Consider the following 26,145-nt stretch of genomic DNA (forward strand, 5'->3'; position numbering starts at 1 on the left):
CTGAATAAATGTATTCCTGTCTTTATAAATTACACTTTTTCTACCGTACTGCCTTGATGACACTGCTAATTTCATTGTACATTGCTCTGCTCTGTATGATGACAATAAACAGAAATTAATTGAAGTATTTTGCATTGTTTTTTCACTTGCATGCTTAGCTTTAATGCTGAAGTAAGTGTCCCACTCAACCATAAATATACACTTATGCAAAAGAGGATGACAGGTGAAGATTATGCCGCTATAACTTGTTTTAAGATCATTTCTACAATTTGCTTTCACTGATGAAAACCTATTTAAAGGGGAAAAATGATCACTTTAGCTGGACTTGACAAGCTGTTAACAGTCTAAAGAGAGATTTGCCAAAAGCTGTCCCACTGAAATCACTCTATCATTTTAAAACAAAGTGGAATGAATGTATTTTTCTTTGTATTAGACTCCTGATCCTTGTGGTATCAACGTTGTATGACCTTTGTAAATATTTAATACACATTTTGGCAGGTTAGGTAAAGACCTTACAGATAGAAATTATGTAATGGTTTATGTTTTATGTTCTCTAGGCCATAGTACAGATCCTGCTATCACCCTTGGGACGCATAGCAAGACCTACATTATGTCTACAGGAGTAGCTGCCTGAATAATTTATTATAGTGCAATGAAGAATTTATTAACAGTGATGGGTTTAAGATATTTTAGACATTTTAAAAAAAAAAGCATGTTGATTGTTCCATGTTTGACCCAAATGAAATTCACTAAGTGTGTGGACAGGTTGGCAACTTCACTAAATGCTCTTTTGGCTCAATGGGAGCAGATCCCTGCAGCCAGCTTCAAAAATCTGGAGGAAGATTTTGTAAGCTGGCTGTGCAGTGTTTATCATATTCTTCGGAGTACCAAGAAAAAAAGTGTTGAGTGAAAACAAGAATTGTTTAAAGACATAAGAACTGTGTTTTCAGCAATGACTCACTCTATGCAATCTTCAACACTTAGCTCAGGCTTCCACCGCGACTTTATCTATGTTTTTATCTTGGCCAGTACACAGAGTGTCACTACATGCAGTCATGATTCATGGTGCTATATGCACTAACAGGTTTTTGACTCATGGAGTCTTGAAAGTGTTTCACGGAGGGAGAAGTGTGGACCAGTAAATCAAGACTGTATATTGTATCAGTTTGTATGAGCTGTCAGGGTCAATGTAATGTATTGTATCAAGTGTATGGTGTTTATGTTGGGAGTGTGTGCTGGTATGCTGGACATGGGAGACATCCTTCCTCCCCCCCGTCCTAGGATAACCCTCAACTCCTTGACTTATAGTTTTGTGGACCCTCTCACACATTCACATGGACACTGTCTCACATCTTTCCATGTTTCCCTCTCCCGGTGTTTAGTTGCCCCCACCCCCACACCCCTCTTCCTATCTCAGACCCCCTACCTCTAATCTCCTTATCAAATTTAATCCTCATTATCCATCTATAAACATACTAATTATTTAACAGATTAGTTCATAATTCCTGATCAAGAAACCTTTCATAAGTTCTCGCACAATTGTCATGCCCATATAACCTCTGACATTTTGTAATTTCAGGAAGAAGATTATGTCTGCATGTGTGTTTCAGACGAGCACTGAACCTCTGTTATCTCTGGTAATTATTTTTGCTTCACTTCGCATTCAACACACTCTCACTTGTGCTTCCTTAAAAGCATACATTTTACATTTTTATGTCTTCCTGCAGTATGTTGACTTAGGCAGTAATGGATTCCCTCTTAGACGCTTCCATCCCAGGAGGTCACTTTCCTCAGAAGAACCACATGATCTTTTCCAAGTCGATGCATTTTTACATCCAAGTATTCCTCCCGCTTGTACTGTAAAAAAAAAAAAAAATTACGATCTGGAATTTATTCAGCTGTTCGACTTTTGGGTACTGTCTTAGTAAAGGAAAATACATTTTTACTACATTTCATGAAGTAACTCAAGTGATCACAAACACCCCAAATTTATGCAAATCTGTTAGCCAAAAGTTCATAGCATGTTAATTCCATGGTCAAAAGTAAGGAGACACTTGAACATTTCATCCACATGTGATTGTTAAACATCTCACTCCAAAACCATGCACATGAATCTGCTGCTATAATAGCCTCTTATCTTCTGCAAAGACTGGCTTTTCGGATTTTTAATAATCAACACGTTAAGACATTAATCAGGTCCAACACTGACGTTGGGAGTCAGTCAGTGTTCCAGTTCCTCCCAAAGGTTGTTCCCCAAGGATGAGGTTGAGGTGAGGGCGCTGTGCAGGCCAGACAAATTCTTCCAAACCAAACTGGGGAAAAAAAAATCCTTTATGGACCTGGCTTTGTCAAGGTGAATCTTTCCCAAACTGTTATAAAAACTTGTAGCACAATTTTGGCTAAATATGATTGTATTGTTTAAACATCTTGGGAAATAATTTTACTTCATTTCTTTCCTCACGTGTGAATTCAATGAAGCTAGACTGAGGGAATTATGTTAGCTTAGCATTAAGACTGGAAGCAGGTGGAAACAGCAAGTCTTGTTAACGCTCTAAATACAAAAATTATTCTAAATAAATACAACAACAATCACCTCAGAAGCTCACAATCTAACAAAATGTATGATGTTTGTTTAACCCTTACACAAAGTAAAATGTAGAAACAATAATTTATGATTTTATGGGAAGTTACGTCTGTTAGTGAACAACAGACAGGTGTGGTGACGTCCAGGGGTTTTTGTCGTCCCGTTAAGACACATGGATGGATAAACAGTTGTTTGTCAAGAAGTAGTTACACCACGTCTAACAAGGTAAACAACCTGTGGGCTTCAGAGCTGCTGGTTCATGTATATTTGAATGTTACAGAGAGCCAGGCTAGCTAGCTATTTCCTCCTGCTTTCTGTCTTTATGCAAAGCTATCGACCTCCAGGCCCTGACTCCATATGTAGTGCATAGTTATGAGAGTAACATCAATCTTTTCATCTAACTTTCAGAAAGAAAAGGAAGAAGAATCCCTGTCAAACTACTCCATTATGAATTCCCTTAATTAGAACTAAGGAGCCTGACCCAAACCATGAAACACAGCCCCACAGACCAAAAACTGTAGGCTCCATAAAACTTTAGACCATATAATTTAGATAGAGGTAACTTATGGGTAATCAGCACAGACAGAAACAAGATGTTGAAACAGCCAGCACCATACTGCTAGCTACTTAAGATTCATACAACATCTATTTATTTTCAGTCCTTGTGCATTTATGCACATTGCTACAGATCCAGCCAATATTTATAAAAATATGCCTCAAATAATCCCTTTCTCCCTTTGACTCCCCTGTGTGGGGCGGGCTTCCAAGATTTTGTATATATTTACAATGACCAGGTTATATAGGGCTAGTTCTCTCACTCTGCCGTCCTCACCTGACCTGATTTGAGAGGAAGCAGGGAAATGCATGGGCAACAGGAAAGGGAGGGGGAGCTGTGCTCACACTTACATAAGAGGCCTCTAATGTATACAGAACACATGCTACATGCTACATGCTACGTGTACATAGCTGTCCTTGATGTCCTTTCAAGAGTTTATACATGATTTCTGTGATGAGCAGTAATGAAACAAAAAAGACAGTGACTATGAGGATTAGACAGACTGAGAAATAGAGACGAGAAGAGAAAAAAAGGAGAGAGCTTCTCTTGGAGCTGATCCATGTAAGATTCTGTAGAAGGAGAGAGTGTGTGTACAAAAGAGTGAAAGCGACAGAGGGAGAGATGGAGGGGGAGGTATTACTAGGCCATCCTGTCTCCCTTGGGTCCCAATAGTTGGATTTGCATTCTTCTGCTCCACTGTCCTGGTACACAGTGTACAGAGCACACAAGTTCATGCTTGCATGAAGTTCTTTTAAGCCATTTTTGCAAGAAAAAGTCAAAGTAAAAGTACAAACAGAGATGAAATTGAAGACTTTTTGCTGCTGGGCGACGTGCACGGACCACGTACAGTACACCATGTGCTTTGTGTAGCTGAGGTTGCGTGCGTGCATGTAGCTATGCACATGAGGAAAGCCAGGAAAAGCGGGTTGGATGAAAAAGAGTCTCTGCAGCATATACTGCAATTGACAGCACAGCTGGCTGCAATGTTCTCCTGCTGCTGAGTGGAAAATTCCTGCTATGACGGAGCATGGAGCATGAAGTGTGTGTATGTGAGAGAGAGTGAGAGAGAGAGCGAGTGAGGAGGGTGTGTGTGTGTGTGTGTGTGTGTGTGTGTGTGTGTGTGCATGACACACATGAGAGAGGGAGAGAGAGGGAAGGAGGAGGGTGATCCGAGGGGGCTGGGCTATCGTCCAAATAGCTAGCGAGGGATTGGTTGGCGGAAAAGCTGCCTTTGTGAGATCACAGCCCCCACAACAGCTTCCACCCACACGACGGACTTCATGTGAAAAGATCCACCCTGCCTCCACCAAATTTATACAAAAAAATGTGTTCTGAAAGAAGTGCAGCCTTCAAGTCACTCACATCACTTACTACACAGTAATAGACCCAATTACACACTTTTCCAGACAAGTTAGATTTGACCTTCCACTGGCAGACTACAGCTACTATTCCTCATATACAGCAGAGTACCATGAATTATAGTTTATTCCTTTATACACATGTAGCTTCGTCCGGTAAAAGTGAAGCATGCACAATGAGAAGTCTCACTGATTTTCAGGTCATATAATACTGACCTTGTTAAGTAGGGCGACACAAAAGATGTGACAGGAATGGTAACACACAACTGTCATCCTGAAAGCTAAGAAGTGGAGTGCAACAGCTGTTAGTTACTATCTTTAAAGTCATTATTTTTATATTAACAATGGTTCAACAAACTAACTGCAAAAATTCTTTGCCTTACAGTTTTAATGAAGGCACACCATGTGATGTAGTATTTTACACTCAGCTTGCTCTATGTGCATATGCACACAGCCTGTATTCAGAAACTGAACCTTAAAACAAGCCGTCAGGACTTCTGTAACTTTGTGATGTCACAACAAAGCAGTCACCGCCCTCAGCCGCGCCCAAAGCCCCTCCCACCTGGACACTCAGAGAAACCGACCTTGCAGAAATTGTTTTTTCTGAGTGTTTACCTAAAATCTGCTTTATTTTTATTCAATCAATCAGAAAACATTCAGCCAATCAGAAGAGAGGCTCACAGCCTCCTCTCTTCTGATTTGCTCACTGATCTGTTGTTACTAGAGCTCCAGAGAGAAGCCTGAGAGTGGAGATGTAAAACTACATTGAGATGGTTTTTGGTACCACAAATATATCTATTATATACATTTCTTATGAATCAACACAGGAAAATTGTAAAATATGTGACCTTTAAAAGTTCTGAGTGGCTGATTTGCTGATAATGAATGAATTTTGGCCTTTATCATTTAATCACCAGATGGTCATACACTGTCAGACTGGACATGTCACCTTCAAGTGACCATTTATAACCTGACCCTTCATTGTAGACCTTTACTTCATATAATCATTTTATCATTGTTTTCTTCTGTCACAGCTCAAACTACACCCACCAGCAACTGACAATTATTTTACATGTTTTTTTTTATGCTTCTGGAAGGACATATTTCTCCATATTTGTACTGTCTGAGTTAAAGGTGTCACAGGGGAGCTGATGACAGGCTTTCTACAATTTGCTGAGCTGCTAACCCTAATCCAAATTGCCACAACTTGCAGCAAAAGCATGGATCATAAACCCGTGACATGAGGATTTACAAGGTAGGTGTAATAATGTTGATTTTTTTCCCCCCAACATTTCAGTAAAACAGGACAGACTGGAGCTCACTGAGGGGGCGATAACACATCATCAGCAGAGATCCAGTGAATTAAACAGCTTTTTTTTTTTTTTTTTAACTAAGCATGCAGGCCTTCCCATCTGTGACGCTGAAATCATTCTGGGGTGAAGAGTTAGCAGTCACAGCCTTGTGACCGGCTGTCTCTCACTGGGAAACCTCACAGCGCTGTGAGAGACATCTGATTTGATCTGTCAATAAGTCAGACAGGATGTGCTGCGACATGTGCTGATGAACTGAGCAGTGCTGTCAGCGCCCGTCTTTCCACTCCGACAATGATTTGACCAGACAAACCTTGTTTACTCCTCATTTAGCCATTATCTCAGCCCCACTGACTTATCATGCTTCTTTTGCATGCAAGTGTGAAAGAACACTGTTCTTCAATTATGCAAATATATTTTCACCAAAGGGAGGTGCTTGCATACCACTGGCAAACATAGCTGTCCTCAATCTGAGTAGGATTAAATGCTCATCTTGGATTATGGTACCCGGGGGGACATTTACATTTTCATCTATTATTACTGAAACCTGTGTCAAGACTGCAGAGCATGTTTGAGTGAGGTTTTAAAGTGCTAATGTACTTTTAATGTTTCATATTGGTATGAATCAATTCATTGATTTTTAAACATTGCTACGATGCATGCGTCAAGAATCAGGATTGTATATAAAAGGTTGCATATTGTCTAGAGGTAGAAGACCATGTGTTGTTTGATTATAAAGCAGGTCTATGTTCTATATTAATACTGTGAAAGTATAAAAGCCTCAGTCCACAGAGAAACGCACACAGCCTATATTCAGAAACTGAGCCTTAAAACCAGCTGTCAGGACTTCTGGAACTTTGTCATGTCACAACAAAACACTCACCGCTCTCAGCCTCGTCTCAGGCCCCGCCCACCTGGACCCACCATCCATTGCAGGATTTTGTTTTTCTGAGCGTTTACCTGAAATATTTGATCACTCAAAAAACATCAGCCAATCAGAAGAGAGACTCACAGCCTCCTCTCTTCTGATTGGCTCACCGACCTATTGTTGCTAGAGCTCCAGAGAAAAGCCTGAGAGAGGAGATGTAAAACTACGTTGAGATGGTTTTTGGTTCTGAAAACCACAAATATATCTTCTTATGGATCAACACTTCAAATAAAACACAGGAAAAATGTTAAATATGGAGCTTTAAGGAGATATCTAGCTATAACCCTTGATTTCACCAATCTAGATCACAATAAAGTGAATAGATCCTTCAGCAAAAGTTCTACATTTTCTTTCCCAAACATGTACAACATCATATGACAAAGAGACAATGAGATCATAACAACAAAAGGGTTTTCTTGGTTTATTAGTCCATTACTGAAAACCTTCCAGCAAATGATGAAGCTGGCCGGAGAACCGAGAACCAATAATAGACCAAAGAGCCAGTGAGATGTAGATTTAGTCACATATTTATTACATAAATATATAGTAAAATAGACCAGCGACAATTACCATAAAAATATCTTCCTTTAAAACCCTGACCATAAACAAAGATTTGAAAATCACACATTGACATTTACAAACACGCTGATTGTCTGGACCTGTTGTAAGCAGCCCACCACAAAAACCTGACATCACACCACCCACTGGACTCATGTTGGGAGGAGGAGGAGGAGGGAAAAAAAGGGGGTACTGGGTGCTCAGGAACAGGAGGGGATTGGGTAATCGCAGGGAGGACAGGTCCAGGTGAGGAGGGGTTTGGTGTGATGAAGGTGTGGGTGGTGTGAGAGGAGATCACAGTAGATATTCGGAGGTTTCCTGCGTATGTGTGTGTTCGTTTGAAAGACGAGAGAGTGTGTGTTTAGTTAACCCAGAGCGTTGCCTAAAGCTCGACTGTATCTCCTTGCATGTTTGTTCGCCCCTGTGCTTCATGGGAGTGAATCCTGAATATTGTTCCTTTGCTTGGCGTGCCTGTGACAGTGATGTCATCTGAGAGTTAAATAAAGAGAGACACAGAGAGGTAAAGAATGAAACCCGGGTCATAAAATCAGATTTTCAGATTTCAGATACTTCTTACGGTCTGGTTCATCCTGCACCAGATGTTAAGAGGCTGAGGTTTGTAGCAAAGGGCAACTTACATAGTATCATAGTCAAAGAAAGATAAATGCGAATAACAGTTTCTGCTACTCTCTGTATTACCCTGATGGCTATGTGGCAACTCTGGATAGAGACTGAAGAAGATCTCTACTCTTTGTACAGTGAATGGCCATGTGTTTCCCAACATACTGTGCACGCTTCCCATTGTTTTGCAGCAGACTGTAGCTTAGGGTGTACCTGCAACCTCTGTCACACTTTGTAAGAACAATGTGTTATTTTACATTAGAAAACCATGTGGAATTTATTCCTTTGGCTTCTTATTCTCTCTAGAAATCCTTTAGCATGTGACAGCCCAGCTGTGATCCAGGACCATGATACCTACAAAGCTGGACATTTCCGACACCCGCCAGCTCATTATTCATTATGGGAAACATTATGCAAAATACAAACTCTCTGGATGGTAGGCAATCCTCTTAGTGAAACAATGTGCAAAGTAACAAAACTGATCAAGAAAAGCCTTTAAATTTAATACCATAGATGTATCATAAGAACTGGTATTCTACCTTCAGGATTTGCTGATGCATTTATTAATGTTTCTACTGCTGGCCCTGCCTGCACATTCCCCCTCAGACTGCAGACTTTACATTGGGACATCCCACATTTTTCTAGACTCTGGGAAAGTTCGACAAATATCAAACCTTCATGGTTTAAAATAATCATAAACCAAAGAGTAATAATTGACATTGTTTTCAGTTCAAGGCTCCTGTCAACTGATTTAGAGACATGTCTTTTATTGTGGCGATCTAAGGGGAAAACACTTCATGTGCCATGGGAGCTATTTTCTTTGCAGCACCACTGGGACAGACTGACAGCTGCCAGCTCTCTTTATAGTGTTTTATTTTAATTACCTTCGCCAAGGAGTTTATGTTTTCATATGTGGAAACTACTGAACCGATTCGCACCAAACTTGGTGGAGGGGTGGGGCGTGGTCCAGTGAACAACCCATTCATTTTTGTTTCAGTTAAAGGGGGCGGGTCCAGGAACACAACTAAACATTTTTTGACATTTTCATCAATACTTTGCCTGGCGGAGGTTTGACATTCTAGTCTTGGTATACATTTGTCTCCCAGTCCATTGTTTGACTTTGAATAGCATGAAAGTTGCTATATAAATAAAGTTTGCCTGATTAAAAGTGTAACCAATAGGTTGAGCAGCACAGCAGTCTGACTGTGCTACCTTCCATTAGACATGGTCATGCATTGACGTTGGAGACCTTTCTTGGTTTTGTCGTTACTTTGCATTCGACTAACATCAGTATTACATGGAACCTTTTTTCGCTTTGAGCAATTCCTATTTTTTTCCACCTTGTCACTGAGCTGCTGAGTGGCTGAAATGTCTGGTTTCAAAAGATGCTCATCCAGGACTGGATGGACACATGAAAGTCCTGGATCAGGACGAGTGACATCCTTGCTTCACTCTCTTGTACCTTGTCGTTCTCAGTTGTCTCCAGAGAAAATAGGACTTGCCTGGTTTATAGTTTGCATGGAGAGCTGTGACAACAGGTTGACACGCTTTCAACATAACTGACAAACACACCTCATATTCTGTCTTTGGCACCTTCCAACTATCCCTGACCCTGACCGGACAGGTCGTGACCCCTGAGTGTCTGCAGAACACAACATGGTTTTCCCAGCAGCCCCTGCAGTCACAGTGAAGCAAGGAACTTTTGAAGGAGTGATACAAAAGTAAGAAAAGTAGTTGTATTAGCTGTTGTGGTGAAGATTTGTTATAGTTAATTTGCATGTTTATGCTTTTGTATGTTTTGTAAAGTATCTACTGCTGGATTAAAGTAACAGAGTTATAGTATGTGTTTCCATAGTTGTGAATATATTGAGCAGGCTGAACAGGGTCCATGAGAAAGACAGAATTCCCAAAAGAAACAACAAATCAAAACTGAACCCCGACACAGATTCACTTCAGCACACTTCTATTGGTTGTAAAAGGTTGTTAAATGTGTTGTCCAGACCTGAAACCTGGTATCTGTTAAATCAAAATAAACTCCTGCACACTGTCAATGCTTACGGTCCATTCATTCAGACCCACAGATCTCTCCTGATTTATCACATGCTCTCTGATGCACTTGTCTTTTCAAATCCTATCTTTTTTTTTTCTGACAGGACGGTGGATAGTAAAATAGTGAATACAGACACAAATAGCTCATAGACATTTGTACAACATAACCCCATCTAGAAATAGTCGAACATGGAAACATATACCGGCACCAACTGCTCCATACAAGATGTAGAATTTGTCACGTCCACCAGGTAACTGCTGTTTAGTGAAACACTGGTCCGGTTGTTGAGGAGACCACTGAAAAAACCTCTTTGAAGCATAGTGTGTTTTTGCTAAAAGCTCTAAAGAACATACTATAAGCATGCTAAGCTTTCTGTACATGCAGCACTTAGTCCTTCCTGCTGTCCACAACGTGAGCATAGAGGTGGCACAGTACAGGAGACGCTCCCAGTGGACGTGAAGCCTTAAAGAGGTGGTTGTTGGTGATTTGCTGGTGCTGTATAAAGTGGCTTGGACCTGCTATAGAGTGGGAAATGGTTCATAATTTGATCTCTTTCTTTAGGTTTGCTGAGCAGAGAGCATTTCTTCTGGTTTTGCATACAACAGAGGGCTTATGTACTGCATGTGCCAGGAGAGCTAAGAGTGTATGTGCTTTAATGGTGTTTGACAGAACAGAAGACAAAAGGAGGCATGTTGGACCAAGAGCACAAGGGGAGGGGGGGGGGGGGGGGGACGACACAGAGAGAGAGAGAAAGAGAGAGGGAGAGAGAGAGGACAGAAAGCACCTTTTGAGGCCGGTTAATCAAACCTGAGCAGTTCTGAACCAGTTCAAAACCTTATTTTCTACCTGACAAACATTGCATATTTTTTTTCTCATCAGCAAGGATCTCCCCAACCCACAATACAATTCAAGTAATTAATCTAATCTCTGATCTATATTTCTGATTGATAGACTATAAATAAATGAGCTCTTTTGTGTACATTCTTAGCTGTCTAGGCATGCGATTTCCCACCCGTTTACAAAAATATCAACACGACTATAAACCGCCTCGTACATAGTCTGGGCAGCACAAAACAACTTGATGCCACACTACCACCTATAAGTGCTCTTAGCTCAGTCTTGGGATTTGGTGTGCTAGGGAACGGTCTAAAAACAGCTGTCCACTCAAAGCTATTCATAATGTCTAGTGGCCAAGATCAAAGCGCAGAGCAGCGAATGAAGCAATCAGTGCAACTCTCTGTTTACACAACCCCTCATACGCAGCCATTAACACCTAATAAGTGATGGCTTCCAAACAGCATCTTAACAGTCAATTTAAAAATCAGTCTGAACATGCATCACTATGCACTTTGTTTACATTTCTCAGCTCATGGGCTTAAATATTCCTCACAGATTTTTATTTTTGAGTTAATGTGGCCACATAGGGAGCATTGGCTTAGATCCATTTATTTAATACTATGTGTAACAACCTAAAAATGAACTTAACTGCTACCCCCCAGCACACTAATTCACTGTTTACCAGAGATCAAACCCCACAGCGTGCATTTTATAAGTGCAAGCCTTTATAATAAATCCTCTGGCGCCCTATGAATCACGCTGTAGAACAATGCCACACAGGAGGAGGGATACAAAAGCAATCAATAAGGCCATCATTTGAAAAGAGAAACCAAATTGCGAAGGTTTGGACTGCAACTGCGGCAGTAAGCTGCGAGTAACAGTCCGGCCTTTGTTTGTGGGAATTGTTGCAGCTTTTCTTTTAGTATTACCCACTCTTGCAATTCAGGATTCACCTCCGACAAGCGCAGCACCCACACATATAAATGGCTCCCAAGTCCCCCCCCCACCCCCCGTTTAATCTGTTAGCCTGCTGAACACAATATTAGTTACATTCTTCAAAAGGAAATAATAATATGACAGAATATGACAGGACTCTGTTTTACAGACTTCTGTCACATACCGCGGCCTAAAAAGGTGCTTCTTTTTGGGGTGGGGGGGTGATCATAGCAAAGCGTTCACACACCAAACACAGCTCTCTCACGTGAACACGAGCGCTGACATTTACATGCACACAGCTCTATATAGACGGGTGACAAATGAAAGGAAAAACCAAACATCAAGTGTCTCAGGAAGGTGCCACAGCCACTGCTGCTTTTTCTACAAGTCTCTGGACTCTAGTGACCCCTTGTGTCCTGTGGACAAGGGCAATATCCTGCTGGAGGGGACCACTCTCATCAGGATAGAAATGTTTCATCACAGGATGAAGGTGATCGTGCAGAATGAGTATGTATTGATTTTGCAGTGACTCTTCCCTCTAAGGGGACAAGTGGACCCAAACCGTGACAACAAAATGCCCCCCACAGCAGAACAGAGCCACCTGATCCCCTCACTGTAGGAGTCGAGCAGTAAGGCCTGTACCATCCTCTTGGTGGACTCATCTGACCAGGTCACTTTTCTGCACATCTCCGTAGACGAGGGCCTGTGGTTTTTGCACAACTGAACTCTCAAATGCACATTTTTCCTCTTGCAGCCATCTTGACACAAAATCAGAATCAACTGGGCCTGATCAGTATTTTTATACCTGCCACAGAGCATGATGGGATGTTGATTGCTTAACTGTACCAGGAAGCATCTGCATTTGTTATGTTTCTCCACTCAATCATTCAGGTTTTTCCTTTAACTTGTCACCCGTTGTTCCATGCACAGCCTCAGTTTTAGCCATGCCAAACCTTCCCGTACATCACAAAGTTAAACAGTAAGCACACTGAAATAGAACAGGCCTGGGAATGGAAGAACAAAGCCAGTTCCTCTGGCCCTTCCCTCCCCCAGCCCTGAGGGTGGATGGTGCCTGGCTTGAACGGGAGCCATGTACTGCTGTATGTTCACCATTAGCCAACTGGGTGAGGGAGAGCTGGGTATTGCTGCGGACACTTTGACCGTAATGGAGGAAAGTGCAAAGCTTAAGCTATTACTGACAGTAAGGGCTGAATTTGCTTTTGTACAATCTGGCACGTGTTCATGAGAAATGTCAAAATGTGATTTATTTAGGATCAAATGCTCAAGCTGGACTTCTGAAATAAAAATAAGCTTGTCTGAGTAAGAAAAATAAATTAAATCTTGTGTGTTTTCACTGTGGTATGGCAGCCCATTGCCAATGGGATTAAAAGATAAAAAATTAGGGGTGAAAAAAAATTTAACTAATGAGGCTGTAAGTCAAAAGAATTTACTTTGAAAATCAAAATTATGTCACACTAAGTCATGCTTTTGAGATAATAGGACAACGCTTAAAGATGACAAAATTATAATAATAGAATTCACTTTCAGAGAGTAAATCAAAATCATGAGATTGTAAAAAGTCAAAAATGTGACTTCGAATCAAAATTATTTCGATTTACCATGAGAACAATTTATTGTGGTCATTCCTAAATTTTCATTTATTTCTGTCTTTTTCCTGGAGGGAATGGGCTTCAACACAGTGCAGCACTGAACCCACACAAATACAACTCCCAGTCACATCACTCTCCCACGTCCACACATGAAGAAATGTGTTTTCACTCAGGGTTAAGAAAGCAATGAGGGCATAATTCTTTATGGTTGAAGTAGACTCAGGGTCCAATGTTTTGAAACCTGGATGTCTACACCTTTTTTTATCCTGACACTTGTCCAGGACCGAACACAGAGGAGAAAAAAAAGGTACATTGCTGATTGTAAATTGAGAATTGAGACAAAAAAGATGAGCTAACAATGGTTTTTCATCTAAGGTTCATCATCATTTATTAGAAAATGTTCTTTTACCTGAGAGAATCCTTCAATAGCTTCCTTTACCCAGTCACAAAAAGTGGTCTGTGTTTGTATGTATGCGCGCGTGTGTGTGTGTGTGTGTGTGTGTCTGGAGTGGGTCTAGCTGATGCTCTCACGGGTGGGTGCATTTTAAAAGCAATCATCAGATTATTATGTGTAAAAAAGATCCAATAAGACGAGAAATACGCCAAAAGGTTCACTCACTCACTTATTGCACTTCATTAAAAAATAATTGTAAACTTTATAGTTAGTCATCGTCTGTTTCTGCCTACAGGCTGCAGCTCTGTTTATTCTCAGGTTAAACTAATTTAAAAAACATTAAATGGTGCAAAAGGCATTTGGCTTGGGTGTAATTTATATATATATATTTTTTATCTTGTTGCAATTATTACCACCAAAGATTCTTCCACCTATCGTGGGTTGGTTCGGGCCTTTCAAAGTGCTTTTTGTATAAGTGCTCTAGTAAAAGTGATGGTCAGCAGGGTGTAGATGTTCATCTCCAGCGGGGTGATGTTGATTCCAAATCAGGTCAAATCCTTTTGTCACGTCTCAAAAGCACAGGTGAGGGGGTTAAGTAAACTTGCTTATGCTACGTAGATCCCACTGATGAACATCAACCACCCAGAATATTCTCTAACGTTACATCAACTTGGTCGCAGGATAGAAAAATTAAAGCTTCACACACATATTGCAGAAGGATTGAATTTAGGGGCTTGTCTAAATCTTGGAATTCGAGGCTTTGAGGCCTTAACACTCAACCCACCGAACAATGAGAGCATTGCATCAGGTAAATAGTACCCAAACGCAACAACAACACACATATAATTACACACACACCACTTTCTGAGCAGTTTACAAACAACAGCACATCTCGTAGACTCCTTATTCTCCACAACATCCCCAGTACCCCTCCTACTTGTTCTGGGACCGAGACTACCGCAAAGAGTTACCAAGCCTGAGGGCCAGCCACTCAGCCGGGCTACAGGCTAGCTCACCCGGGCAGTCCGGACCCTCGCCCACACAAAGTAGCAAGGGTCTTTAGGTCAAAGCAAAGAACCTCTGGAATCCAAGCCAGTCCGAATTTGATTTCATAAGCAAAACTAGCTCAGTGTTGTTACACTGAGCTTGTGTTTTGGAGGGAGTTGGAGGGAAATTGCATAGACATCTTGCTACTTGCATGTCTTCACAAACTCTACATTTGGCATGGAGGGGACCAAACACAACCATAAAAACAAAAGAACAAAACAAAAAACATCACAGACAATCTCCACCCTTGTCCAATGTGTCAACATGCGAGAATAAACCAGGATCATAATATCTATGGAGGGATGAGCTTAAAGGCGCCACAGAGCCAGCCTTGAAAACCACGCTTTGCTTTGCTTTGTTGTGGTCCGCCAAAAACTGGATCTGCTGGAGTTAGGGGTGTCATTACTGGGCATAAACAAAATTACCTTCAGCTTTAACTGGTGAGAGTTGAAACCCAAATATGGTACTCTGTTAAAACATCATCGTCATGATCATCTCACACCCCATTTACACTTATGGAACATTTAGCAACACATTTATACATCAAAAGCTGTGAATGCCACCAAGAAGATGACACAAAGATACAAAGATAGATTCTAGCCTGATGCCGAAAAGTTGTAAATGCATCCGTCTATCCAATATGACCAATCTAGACCGTCTCGACCAATATGTAACGTTTACTCCTCCCAAGTAAGGTTTAGCTACTTACAGGGTCTGTCCCTTGTGATAACGGGTGATTAAGTTACACTGAAATTAGCCGTCATTCTCCCTTGCATACGGAGGTCACATCTAGCTATTGTAGCATTAATCTGATCCCTGATCAGGGTGAGGGAGCACTGATCTTTGGGCGAGGGAGTGGCTTACATGAGAGCCTGTAAAGACGTTTAAAATTAGTTACAGACAGTAATTAGCTCTATTAATGCTAATCTGATTGTTTTAGCATTTTGGCAGTTTCTGACCAGCTTACGGTGCTTTAACACCACCCTCTGGGCTGGAGGTGTGTGATCCTGATTTGCACATATCCTGGGAAAACCAAGACAGGGGCAATCAGATTGTTTTGATCTGGCCAACAGAGATGCATAGAAGTGCTTAAATGTAAATGAAAAGACACTTTAAAGGACAAGTGTAAACGGGGCCTTTAAAAGTCCCAGTTAATACCTGGTTCAGACTTTCTCAGCTACCTCATGTCAAAAACTGAGCTTGCGATATTTTCAGGCTGGCTCCTGGGAGGCTATGGGCTGGCGGACAGATGGGGAAACCCAATTTGGACTTTTCCAACTATAATGTGGGTGTGTAGCAGCCAGGTTAGCTGACATTCATGCCAAATAATAACCTGCTTTCTTTTTGTTCCGTATCCCCTTCTTCCACCTCCAACTTCACTCAACCCCGCCGCCCTCCTGACCTCTTGACCTTTTAGCCACTGTGGCTGCTGGCGACACTCACATCAATAGTTTGGAAGAACTTGAATCTGATTCCATAGGTGAACACACACACACATCTATAGGCATTCATGTCTAGCGTGTCATGTTGTTATGAGAACATGAGGGATACGAATCTCTTTGCAAACAAGAGGAGGCACAGGGTTCATGATTAATGTCACGGGGCACTTCTGAATATGGATCTGCATGCACGTGAGAGAGTGCACACATACAAATGTAAGAAGCTTTACACATTACTTTGCTTTTTTTTCCTTTTTTTTTTTCCTCTGTCATGACAGTGGGATGGAGCGGTTAAATTTACTTTGTTGCAATAAACCTTAAGTGTTGCATGTTTATGTATTTACATCCTTGGTTATGGCCAAAATAAAACGTGAATGAAATGAAAATAAAATCAAAACAGAAAACATACAAAAATACATAACATAGTATTGCACCTTGCAGATGGGCAATATATATTCTCAGTTTTGTTGGTTGTTTGTAACCTCTATGTGACACCACTATCCTCTCTGCTGGTGTGTGGAAGTTAGGTTGTGGGTGCCGGGCTCAGGTCCAGCCCCCTCCTGTCAGCTACATTCAATACCATATAACACTCAGCCATTACAAAAGCCACAATCCCTCAGTCTCTGGGCCATTCACATTTTAAATGTACTTTCTGTAGACTGTGCCTTTGAGTTGGAGTTGCCTCTCCCGTCATCTGAGAACCAAATGGATAAGATAGAGAGCACCAAAGCTTGAGGGAAGAGTTCTTTTGTAACTTATACTGATGCGTACACACAAGCACATATTATCTTAACATATACATTTTTTTTTTTTAAATCTATATATGCATCTCAGAACTTTCACATGTGCCTGCAAAATATTACTCCTCCCAAGTTCCTTTGAGTTTTGTGTTGTGTGAGGTATGACAAGATTGTGTTTGTTTTTTTTTTTGTTTTTTTTTTCGTATTTTCAGTTTCTGTTGCATTATTTTTCCTGTTTGTGTTTTTTTTTCTCCAAAGTTGTATTTCATAAAAAAAGAAAACAAAATATAAAAAAAAGAAATTCCTGTTTTGTTGGTTGTAAATTCCTCCTGATAAGAGGGGACGGACAACTGGACAGACACACAGACAAACATATCAGTTGGCTTATCAACACAAACTATAGATGTGAAAAAGAAGTGAAATATTTTCTATATTACACTGCACGCATGGTCAAAAAGTGACTACAGCTGTTTTTTTCCTCTTTTACACAGAGCAGTTTAAGCATCAAAAAAAACAAACAGAAAAATAAGAAAATGATAAAATGAAAAATCTCCAATAATTTTATTCAGGAGTCTTTTTTTAAAGTCATCTCTTTTCATTTTGTTTTATGGATTTATAATCATTTCATATATCTTTTTTTCTTAATCTAAATCAGACTCAGAAGGTAAAGCAGCATTAGAACCCCTACTGTCACACACATACCCAGTCAGCTCACGAGAACAAAGGATGTCAATGTTTGTTTTTTCAGTTCTTTTACAAAGATGTGTTGGAATTCCAAACCTGCATCTCTGGAATGGATCTCTTCCTGATCCTCTCCCTCACCATATCAAAGTTGGAGGTTATCCTTTCTGAGGGAGCTGGGGGGGGGGGGGGTCAGCTGGCATGGGAGCGGGGGGCTCGTGTGGAGGCTGTTGTGGGAACTGAAGGGGAGACCGTAGATATTCCTACTACGCCGTCTCCCCTTCCTCCGAGTGTTCGTTAACATCGTCTCTACAGCCAGCCACGTCGCCCTCTCTCACCCATGTCCGTGATGGCAGTGAGGGTCGAGGCCCTCGGCTTTTTGTTTCCTGTCCCGCGTTTTCTTCTTCTCTCGCATCCTCACATTCCCGCGCTCAAGTGTCTCGTTCCCGCCGCTGCTGCTTTGCCGTTCACATTCATTCGGTGGCGCCACTCTAAAGGGCAGTTATGGCCAGCCTTGTCTCACAAGGGAGAGGCCTGGATCCCATTCTGTGTCAATGATTCTGGGCCAAGCTGTCGGGGGTTGGGGGGGGGACTCACCCAGCGGTGAGTGGGTAAGATAGCTAGGGTGCTCAGGGAAGAGGAGAGGGGGAGAGAGAATGACGATGAAAGGGAAGCTGTTTGGAGGAGGGCTCAGAATTTGAAATGTCACTGGGCTGACTCTGCTGCAGGAGGGATGATGGGAAAATGAGTACTACAGGGAGAATGAGTAAGTGCTACACAGCCCTCCTGACTCCTCTACTCAGGGATCTCTCTCCGCCCCTGTTTGGGTTGGGTAAGGGATGAGGTTTATGTGCTGTTGGTCTAATACTGACAACAAGACAGGTTTGGGACTGAGCCCGCTGCAACTGCCAGCCTCTGTTACACAGAGCAGGTCAGGATGCCCATTTGAGGTGAGGGAGGGGGAACTAATGTGTAATCCAATGAGGGACACTGGTTAAACTTTGAGGAGTAAGGGGATAAAAGAGAGGACCGCTGCAGTAGTGCAAAAACTCCCTCCAGCCTGGCTGGGTGGGGGCTGTTATAATGGTGGTGGGGTGCAATTCAGTCTGAGCTAGGCTCCAGAAAGGGCACCGTCGTGGGCTGGAGTAAGGTAGGGCAGGGCAGGGCAGGTGATTGATCTCTGGAAGCGGTGATGTGCTTGAGGAAGGGATTCAGACCAGACGCTGCCATCATGCCCGAAGTGGTGCTCCAGTTCCTCTCTCCTACCAGCACTGCTCCACGCGTTTGAAGCAGTTAGGCTTGGCCATCTGTGACGATTACCCACGATCCCTGGCGCACGATAATCTGCTTAGGTTCTTCTAAGGGGTGCACGTTACCCATCCTGTACAAGTGCCCAGTATGAACTACTGCTTGGCATTGAATATAAAATACATTTTCTTAGTCTCTTTTCTTTCATTCTCTTCTTGTAAGAGGTGTAAAGCCAGTTAGATTCGGCTTGGCCCCAGAATTGGAATGAACAGAGTGGGCTTTTATGATCAAATCAACATTCTTGAATGGTTGTTTGGCTAATACACTATGATATCTGCCACGGATATTTGCCAGGATATATTACTGTTATATAGGGGAGCATTGGTAAAGTGCATGAGACTAAAAGAGTTAAGTTGCCTCTGAAGAGGCGTCATTTAGGTTGAGAACATCCCATCTTTTTAGGTCTAATGCACTGTCCATGCACAAACGAAAGCTTATTCCCATGAAAACATTTATCAAGATCCAATGGCAGCCGTCATAAGTGTACTGTGGAAGATCACCATGATGCAGACAGAGACTGCGCTTCTATGCGTGCTAATTCAACAGATGTGGTCACCACTGGTTATTCAGTTTCTCTATGTGATCTATCCTCTTGCCACTTGCTTAGATGGGTGTCAGCTGGGCTTCACATCTACACTGTCCTTCGTCACTTCTTTGAGTCGGTTTCTGTTTTGACAGAAACAAGTAAATCCAAATTTCAAAAGATGACACTTGGTCCCATATAACAAAAAGAGATAACCCGAATGTAATGGGTACCATTCCCTGGAGTGGGTGAAACCTCCCAGGGGGATGGCTGGCCCTCCTGTCTTCAGTGGTATTTCATTTCAACCAAGTGATAGCACTGAGGGTGTGTGTGTATGCTGTGAGTGTTTTGTCTTTCCAGTACTACAAGTGTGCACCTACGCAAAAATTATGCACATTTGTGTGTTAATCTACACATGCGCCAACTTGAATGGTGTATGTCTGTGTGTAGGCTGTGGGCAGCTGCCCTGTGTCCACAGAGGTGAGGTAGTGCCTGACACCACAGGGGCAGTATTGCTGCCCCAGCCTGGGGGTGTGTCCGCATTGAGGTAAATGGTAGCCTTCTTGGCATTTGCCTGCTCTCAGTGACGCCCATGGTAAAAAAGGCATGTGTGTATGGAAGCCTGGAGGGGCCACACTGAGCTGAGTCCGTGAGGAGGGGACTCGGTACAAACCCTGCAGGTTAGGGCTGTATATCGACACTGCCGCGCAGTGTGTACAGTAAAATGAGGCATTCACGTTACTCTGAGGTGATGTTGTGTGTGTTCATGTATATGTGTGTGTGTGTGTGTGTGTTTGTGTGTGTGAGAGAGAGAGAGGGAGGGAGGGAGGGGGAAAGACAGAAAGAGAGAGAGAGAGAGGGAGCAAGAGAGAGAAAGTGTATGTGTGTGTTGGATGAGCTTTGCTGTCCTGCTGGTGGTTGCTGCTATTCAAAACCTCTTTGGAGGCCTAGTTTGGGAGATTTATTTCTAACCCCTGGTTCTGAATCCACAGTCCAGCTATTAAATCTTGTTTCCTCCCTCTATCTCTGCCCCTCCCTCCTCTCGGCTTCCAAGTGTCTCCTTCTCTTCTCTACTTACTTTCTTTCTTTTCCTCAATGCACTAACTCCTTGGAGAGAGAAGCGCTTAATTGTCATTCATAAGACGCTAGGTTGCTGGCACGAGCAGCACGGGCAATGACTAGGCAAGTCTGCTCATGTGTGTGTCTGTGAGTGTGTGTGCATGTACTGTATGTCACAGGAGCCGGTCCAATGACAAAAATGAAGGTAGATATGGAGCCATGGTCTGCACGTTTTTCAAAGGTAGACAACACAATTTCATAAAACTGGAGTAGCCTTATATAAATATAGCACCGGTTTCACTGGGATCTAAGAAGAAGAAGCTCCAAAAACAGCTGTAACGGCTCAGATTGAGTTGAGAAATTGATAATAACTAGGTCTGGTAGCATTACTACGGCCATTATACACCAGAATAATAAAGCATCTACTGAAATTTCAATGTGCAGTGTTTGCTGATTGCGTGTGCCTGCTGTGAGTGTGATAACATGTCACCGTTGACCATATTTTCTGAATTACTGCCTAAACACTTATTCAGAAATAATACTGAGAGGTGCTGAGACACGGGCTTCAAAACGTGTGTAAATCTGTGACCACTACAAAGAACCAGAGAGGGGGGAACCGACCCCTGCAAAGAGTGCTGCTCTGAAGAACTGAGGTGGAACAGGCTGTGGCTGTGTGTGTGTGTGTGTGTTTGTGTTTGTGTGTGTGTGTGCGTGCGCATGTGTTGTGTGTGTCTGTGTGCGCGTCTTGGCAAATGGCTACAACTCTTGCTAGATAAGACATCATGCTCAGACAGAAGGGCCCCCACACGGATTTCGAAATAGGGGTAAGTAAAAGGAGGAGAAAGAGGTGGAGGAGAGGGTGTTCAAAAAACAAAATCCTGTTTGCTTGACTCTCCTGTTGCTGGTGTGTTGTTTCTGTTATTGTTGTTTCCAGTTTTTAATCCACATACTGTAAATGTGATGTCAGAGAAATGCCGATTCCTGCCGAGAGGACTCTCCCTCCATCCTTCCCCTATAAAAATGATGGCCCTTCCCATCTCCCAGTTTGCCCCAACTTCCTCTTCCCTTTGCCTGGTGGCATCTGTGTTTCACACCTCCTGGTCCTCGAAGACTTCCAGAAATAGCGGAGGGAAGAGTTCATTGGGACACTCCACCTTCATGTGAAGGAAGCGGCTGGCGTGGCACGCCCCGATCATGCGCAGGTCTGTCACCTTCATCAGGAGCTTCGGCCAGAAGTGGGGAATGTTGTGCTTGCGGTAGTTGATGTAGTGCTCAAATGCCAGCAGGTAGGTTTCCTGGCACTTCTCGATCTTGTCCATGCAGGTCAGGCCAGAGCGGTCTGCGGGAAGCAGAGGGTTGGGTGAGTGAAGGTGGCAGGAAGAGTGAGTGCAGAGGAAAAGAGGGAGGCAGGAAAAGATGAGGGCGAATGTAGGAAAAATGGGAGCAAGAGAAGATATGGAGAACGAGTAGAGAACAGAAGACGTGGAAGAACAGAGTGACGGAAGAAAGGAAAGGTGGAGAGCATTCAGTGTATAAAACCACATACTGTGGCACTTTAATATTATTATTATTATATTTATTATATCACTATTAGTTATTAAATATAAATCTATCCTATCTCATTTATTTTCACAAATTTATTTTTGTATTTTTTTCGTACATTTTAATAACCTGTGGATACACTGAGAATAATTACATTGCTTCTCTAGGATGATACACATCCTCTCTTTATAATGCATCCTATTATTTGTAAACCTGCAACATATTATTCGTCACAATGTAAAACAGTTTGTCTCATGTTCAGAGTTTTTCCAATGAGCAAACTAAGAGTTAAGGCTTTCCAATCACATTCAGGAGGAGCTTTGGAGTCCCTCCACCACTGAATATGTATGTGGGCTTTTATCATAATTACATTTTGCGTCACAATGGGCTACAATATATGCTGTGTATAGCAGCGGGTAACGGCTGGGAATATGGGCTGTCATGGGATTGTGTCTCTAAAGGCACAGAAAACTGACATTTAAATTTACATTACATTAAGCTCAACCTCCTGGACTACCACTGTTACAAGCAGCCGGTGCAGAGAGACGGCGCTGTCATGCTGCAGTTGGAAGTTTGAGAAAAGAAGCTGAACAGCTAAGTCATAAGTTCTTAAATAAATAACAACCTGAGCTCATGAGCAGCACGGCCTGCAACAGCGCCACCTCCGTGTCGTCCAGGTTGAACTGCGCCAGGCTCTTGCCCAGATCGAAGATGGCGTCCGACACCACACCCAGGCCACCGTTCTTCAGTTGCTCGCGCTTCACAGCCATCTCCCCGCTCAGCGTCAGCGTCTCGCTGTCGGGGTCGTAGCGCATGGCAGCTCGCAGTGACATGATCTCCATGCAGCAGCCCTTCAACAGGATGATCTGGTCTTCACAAGGCAGCTGGTGAACAAAGTTTTTTTTTAATGTTTGCTGGACAGTTATAAACATATATCTCTAAACAATTGTCATATAGACCATAATACAACATACTGAGGTTGTAAAAAACCGAGCAAGCTTTACAAGAAGGAAATTATTGTAGATAATTTCACTGAAGGAAATTTTTTTTCTCACAGTAACAATGTAATTAGTATTTTCTCTTTCATTTTAGAGCTAAGGTTACTGTTGTGAAACACTAGGATAAAAAAGAGAACGGAGGAAAACAAGAAAGAGAAATGGAGGAGGGACTGGACTCAGCGTATCTGTTTCTGGTTGCATCTTGCTTCTTTAGTAATGCTTTTAAATAAAAATAGCTGAGCAAAACAACATTTATAAAAGGCAAAATTGGGGATAAATGGACACTAAAATATGTTGAAAGCAAAAAAAACACCAATTTCCAGCAGCTTTAAACAATAATTTATAAAAATGATGAGGTGTATTTAGGCTCTTCTTGGTAAACAAGTTAGAGAATTTTACTTTTCCATTCACAAAGTGAATGTTTTGTGACAAACTGTTTATTACATTCTGGTACTTTCACACAAACACACCACAGCACTCGGAGAAAACAAGACGAGAAAACAAAATTCCCATCCATCCATCCATAAGCTGAACGTATGATATTTTCACTCTTGACTTTACTGGAGATAGATGTCTACCATTAGCTGATACTGGAACATTATGAAAGGATAATTCCAGTTTACTATAACCTGTCTGACTGCTTATTATCTAACTGCCCATGTTTATGGTGACACTGGATGTTTTAGCTGCAATGCCGTATTCCCAAATCCAAACCATCAACTTGATGAGCATCCAAGTCGGAATAAACCAGAGTCTTTCTCAATCATCAGAAAAAGAAGGGAAGAGAAAAAGGGTGAGGGAGCAAAGCAGAGATGCAGTAAAGAGGGAAGGATGGGAAGGGGTGAACACAGATTATGACTAATACGCCCTGATTTACATGGATATTAGAATCTCTGGGTTGAAACCCATTTGATTAAATCTACAGACTCTGGTGTGCTGAATTAAATCTACCTTAATGTAAGCTTGTTTCTTATTTCACCGCTCTTGACTGCTGAGTAGACTAATTGGCATTCATTGGCTTGATTTGTCTTGTAAATTTGTACCTTGGGGGGCACGCTTAAAGTAAATGCTTATAATGCAATTACTGCTGCATCAGTTTGAGGGAGAAGCAATAGATTCATTTTTAGTGGTTCACTGAGTGCTGGTTTAGTTTCACTGCATTATTATCAGTAATTCACTGCAGTGGCATGGGCAGATATCATGTAGGCTAAACAGGTTCTCTCGCTCCACCTCTTTCATCAGATTAAAAAAGGCTTCTTTCATAAAGCAATTTATTATATTGTGAATAAAAGATAACCTATTAAAAACGATGACTGATTATGTGTTTCGTTGTCTGGAATACTAAAAAGCTCCATCCTTATCTACTGCTGTTTAATTTCTGCGTCTCTATAATTAATACCCAGCAGCGGTATGAGGAATTTATTCTAGTTTACACATTGATTTGAATTGTAGTATCCATCATAATAGTAAGATTTGTGCCATAATAGAACAATAGGAATTAATTTTACTTTAAAATATGCTGATTGAAAAAGCAAAGACCTCTACTTCCTCTACTGTATTTGTGATGAATCAAACACAGCACTGGATTTCAGTTTTAACTTTCCCTCTCCTGTAATTCATTACAGGGCACACTCTCACTCTCTCTCTCTCACACACACACACACACACACACACACTGCAGCTGCCCCACTAGACAACAACAGCTACTTTGATAATTCTCCAATCACACAAGGTCTCATTACAGTCAGCAGAGACAAGAGACGTGATTACATGCTGCCAATTAAGGCAAGGAAAACAGGAGCACATGTGCATCTCTGATTGTCACCACCACCGACACTTGACACAATACATCTGTGTGTTTTCTACAGTATGGTATTAAGTTGTAACTCACATGCTATACGTATGTTGCTGTGGTCTTTCTCAAACAGAGGAACTACTAATTCTAGACAAGCTGACCTCCCTAAATCACACATTTCCTCAATAAATCCTGGCTGTGTCTGCTGTGTGTTAAAGTTTGTCAGGACCCCCCCCCCCCCCCCCACACACACACACACTCCACCAACACTCTGCTGCTTAGGGCCATTAAACCACCACTCACCTCAGAGAACATGGGCAGTTTTTTGGCAAAGTCGACGACGCGGGTGATGGCAGGAGTGATGATCTTGGTGAACTCACTGAAGGCCTCCAGGTCCACCTTGTCTCCGTCTGATGTGGGGGCAACCGGGGACTGGCCAATTTTGTCTGGCTACATGGGGGAAAGTGAACGTGGGTGGCTGATTAGAGCAAAGTCGAAAATTAGAGGCGAGCAAAGGAGAGCGGGAAAGAGTTGGCGAAGTCTGACCTGAATGAGGACAAGCTGAAGCATTTCATAATTTTATTATTGTCAAGAAAATCCTACAAAAAAAAAAAAAAAATCAAAACCAGCAATATTAATGCTTGTATGTGTATCAAGGCCTGATATATCTTATTCCTCAGTGCCATAGAGCTCCACTGTTGTCTAAACACTATTAAAAAATACATCAATGAGCCACACTATTGCATACAGCATCCTGCTTCCAGAAATACTCAATACAGCATCAAATGAAAAGTCCCCAACAAATGCTGAATTTTCTCCCGTTTGAGTAACATTTGCTAAAAAGTACAGTGCCCATAAGGAAATGATTTAGGCTGTTTTTAAAGATGTAAGTCTTCAGTAGGAACATATGTGCTTGAGGCAGAGTGACACAGACTGGGTATGGGAGTCAGAAAGTATTCAGACGGACTAACACGCTGTTGGTTTTAGTCTTTTCATGGGATTTATTGACAACGAGGAAAATACTAAATATTACCAGCCTTGTTTAAATGGAACATGAAAGTGCATAAACCACAGCAGAGGAGAGGGGAGCATGTGTGAGGTGGGTAGAATAAAGAGAAGAAGGGAAGTGCTCTACAATAGATTGTAATAGAGTACAAGGTATAGTTGAGAAGATGGGTGTGTCCTTGGAATTAAAGAGCCAAAGGAATAAAAAGAATAGAATAAGATTAAAGAAGAATTGATGAGAGCGGCGTGGGTCTAAGAGTGAAATA

General features: G+C 42.0%; 1 protein-coding gene across 1 annotated transcript in view; it reads right to left on the bottom strand.

Annotated features, from left to right (window-relative positions):
• Positions 1–7,247: 7,247 nt before the first annotated feature.
• The window catches only part of thrab (thyroid hormone receptor alpha b), a 138,309-nt gene continuing 119,411 nt past the window's right edge, over positions 7,248–26,145 (bottom strand). The window contains exons 9-11 of the mRNA XM_056366540.1: positions 25,178–25,324; positions 22,707–22,965; positions 7,248–21,878 (exon numbers count right to left, since the gene is read on the bottom strand). Coding sequence (XP_056222515.1) covers positions 21,628–21,878; positions 22,707–22,965; positions 25,178–25,324 — 657 coding nt within the window. The 3' untranslated portion in view covers positions 7,248–21,627. The remainder of the gene's footprint in view (positions 21,879–22,706; positions 22,966–25,177; positions 25,325–26,145) is intronic.

Source organism: Seriola aureovittata, chromosome 21 (genome assembly GCF_021018895.1).
Source record: "Seriola aureovittata isolate HTS-2021-v1 ecotype China chromosome 21, ASM2101889v1, whole genome shotgun sequence".
Taxonomy (NCBI): domain Eukaryota; kingdom Metazoa; phylum Chordata; class Actinopteri; order Carangiformes; family Carangidae; genus Seriola; species Seriola aureovittata.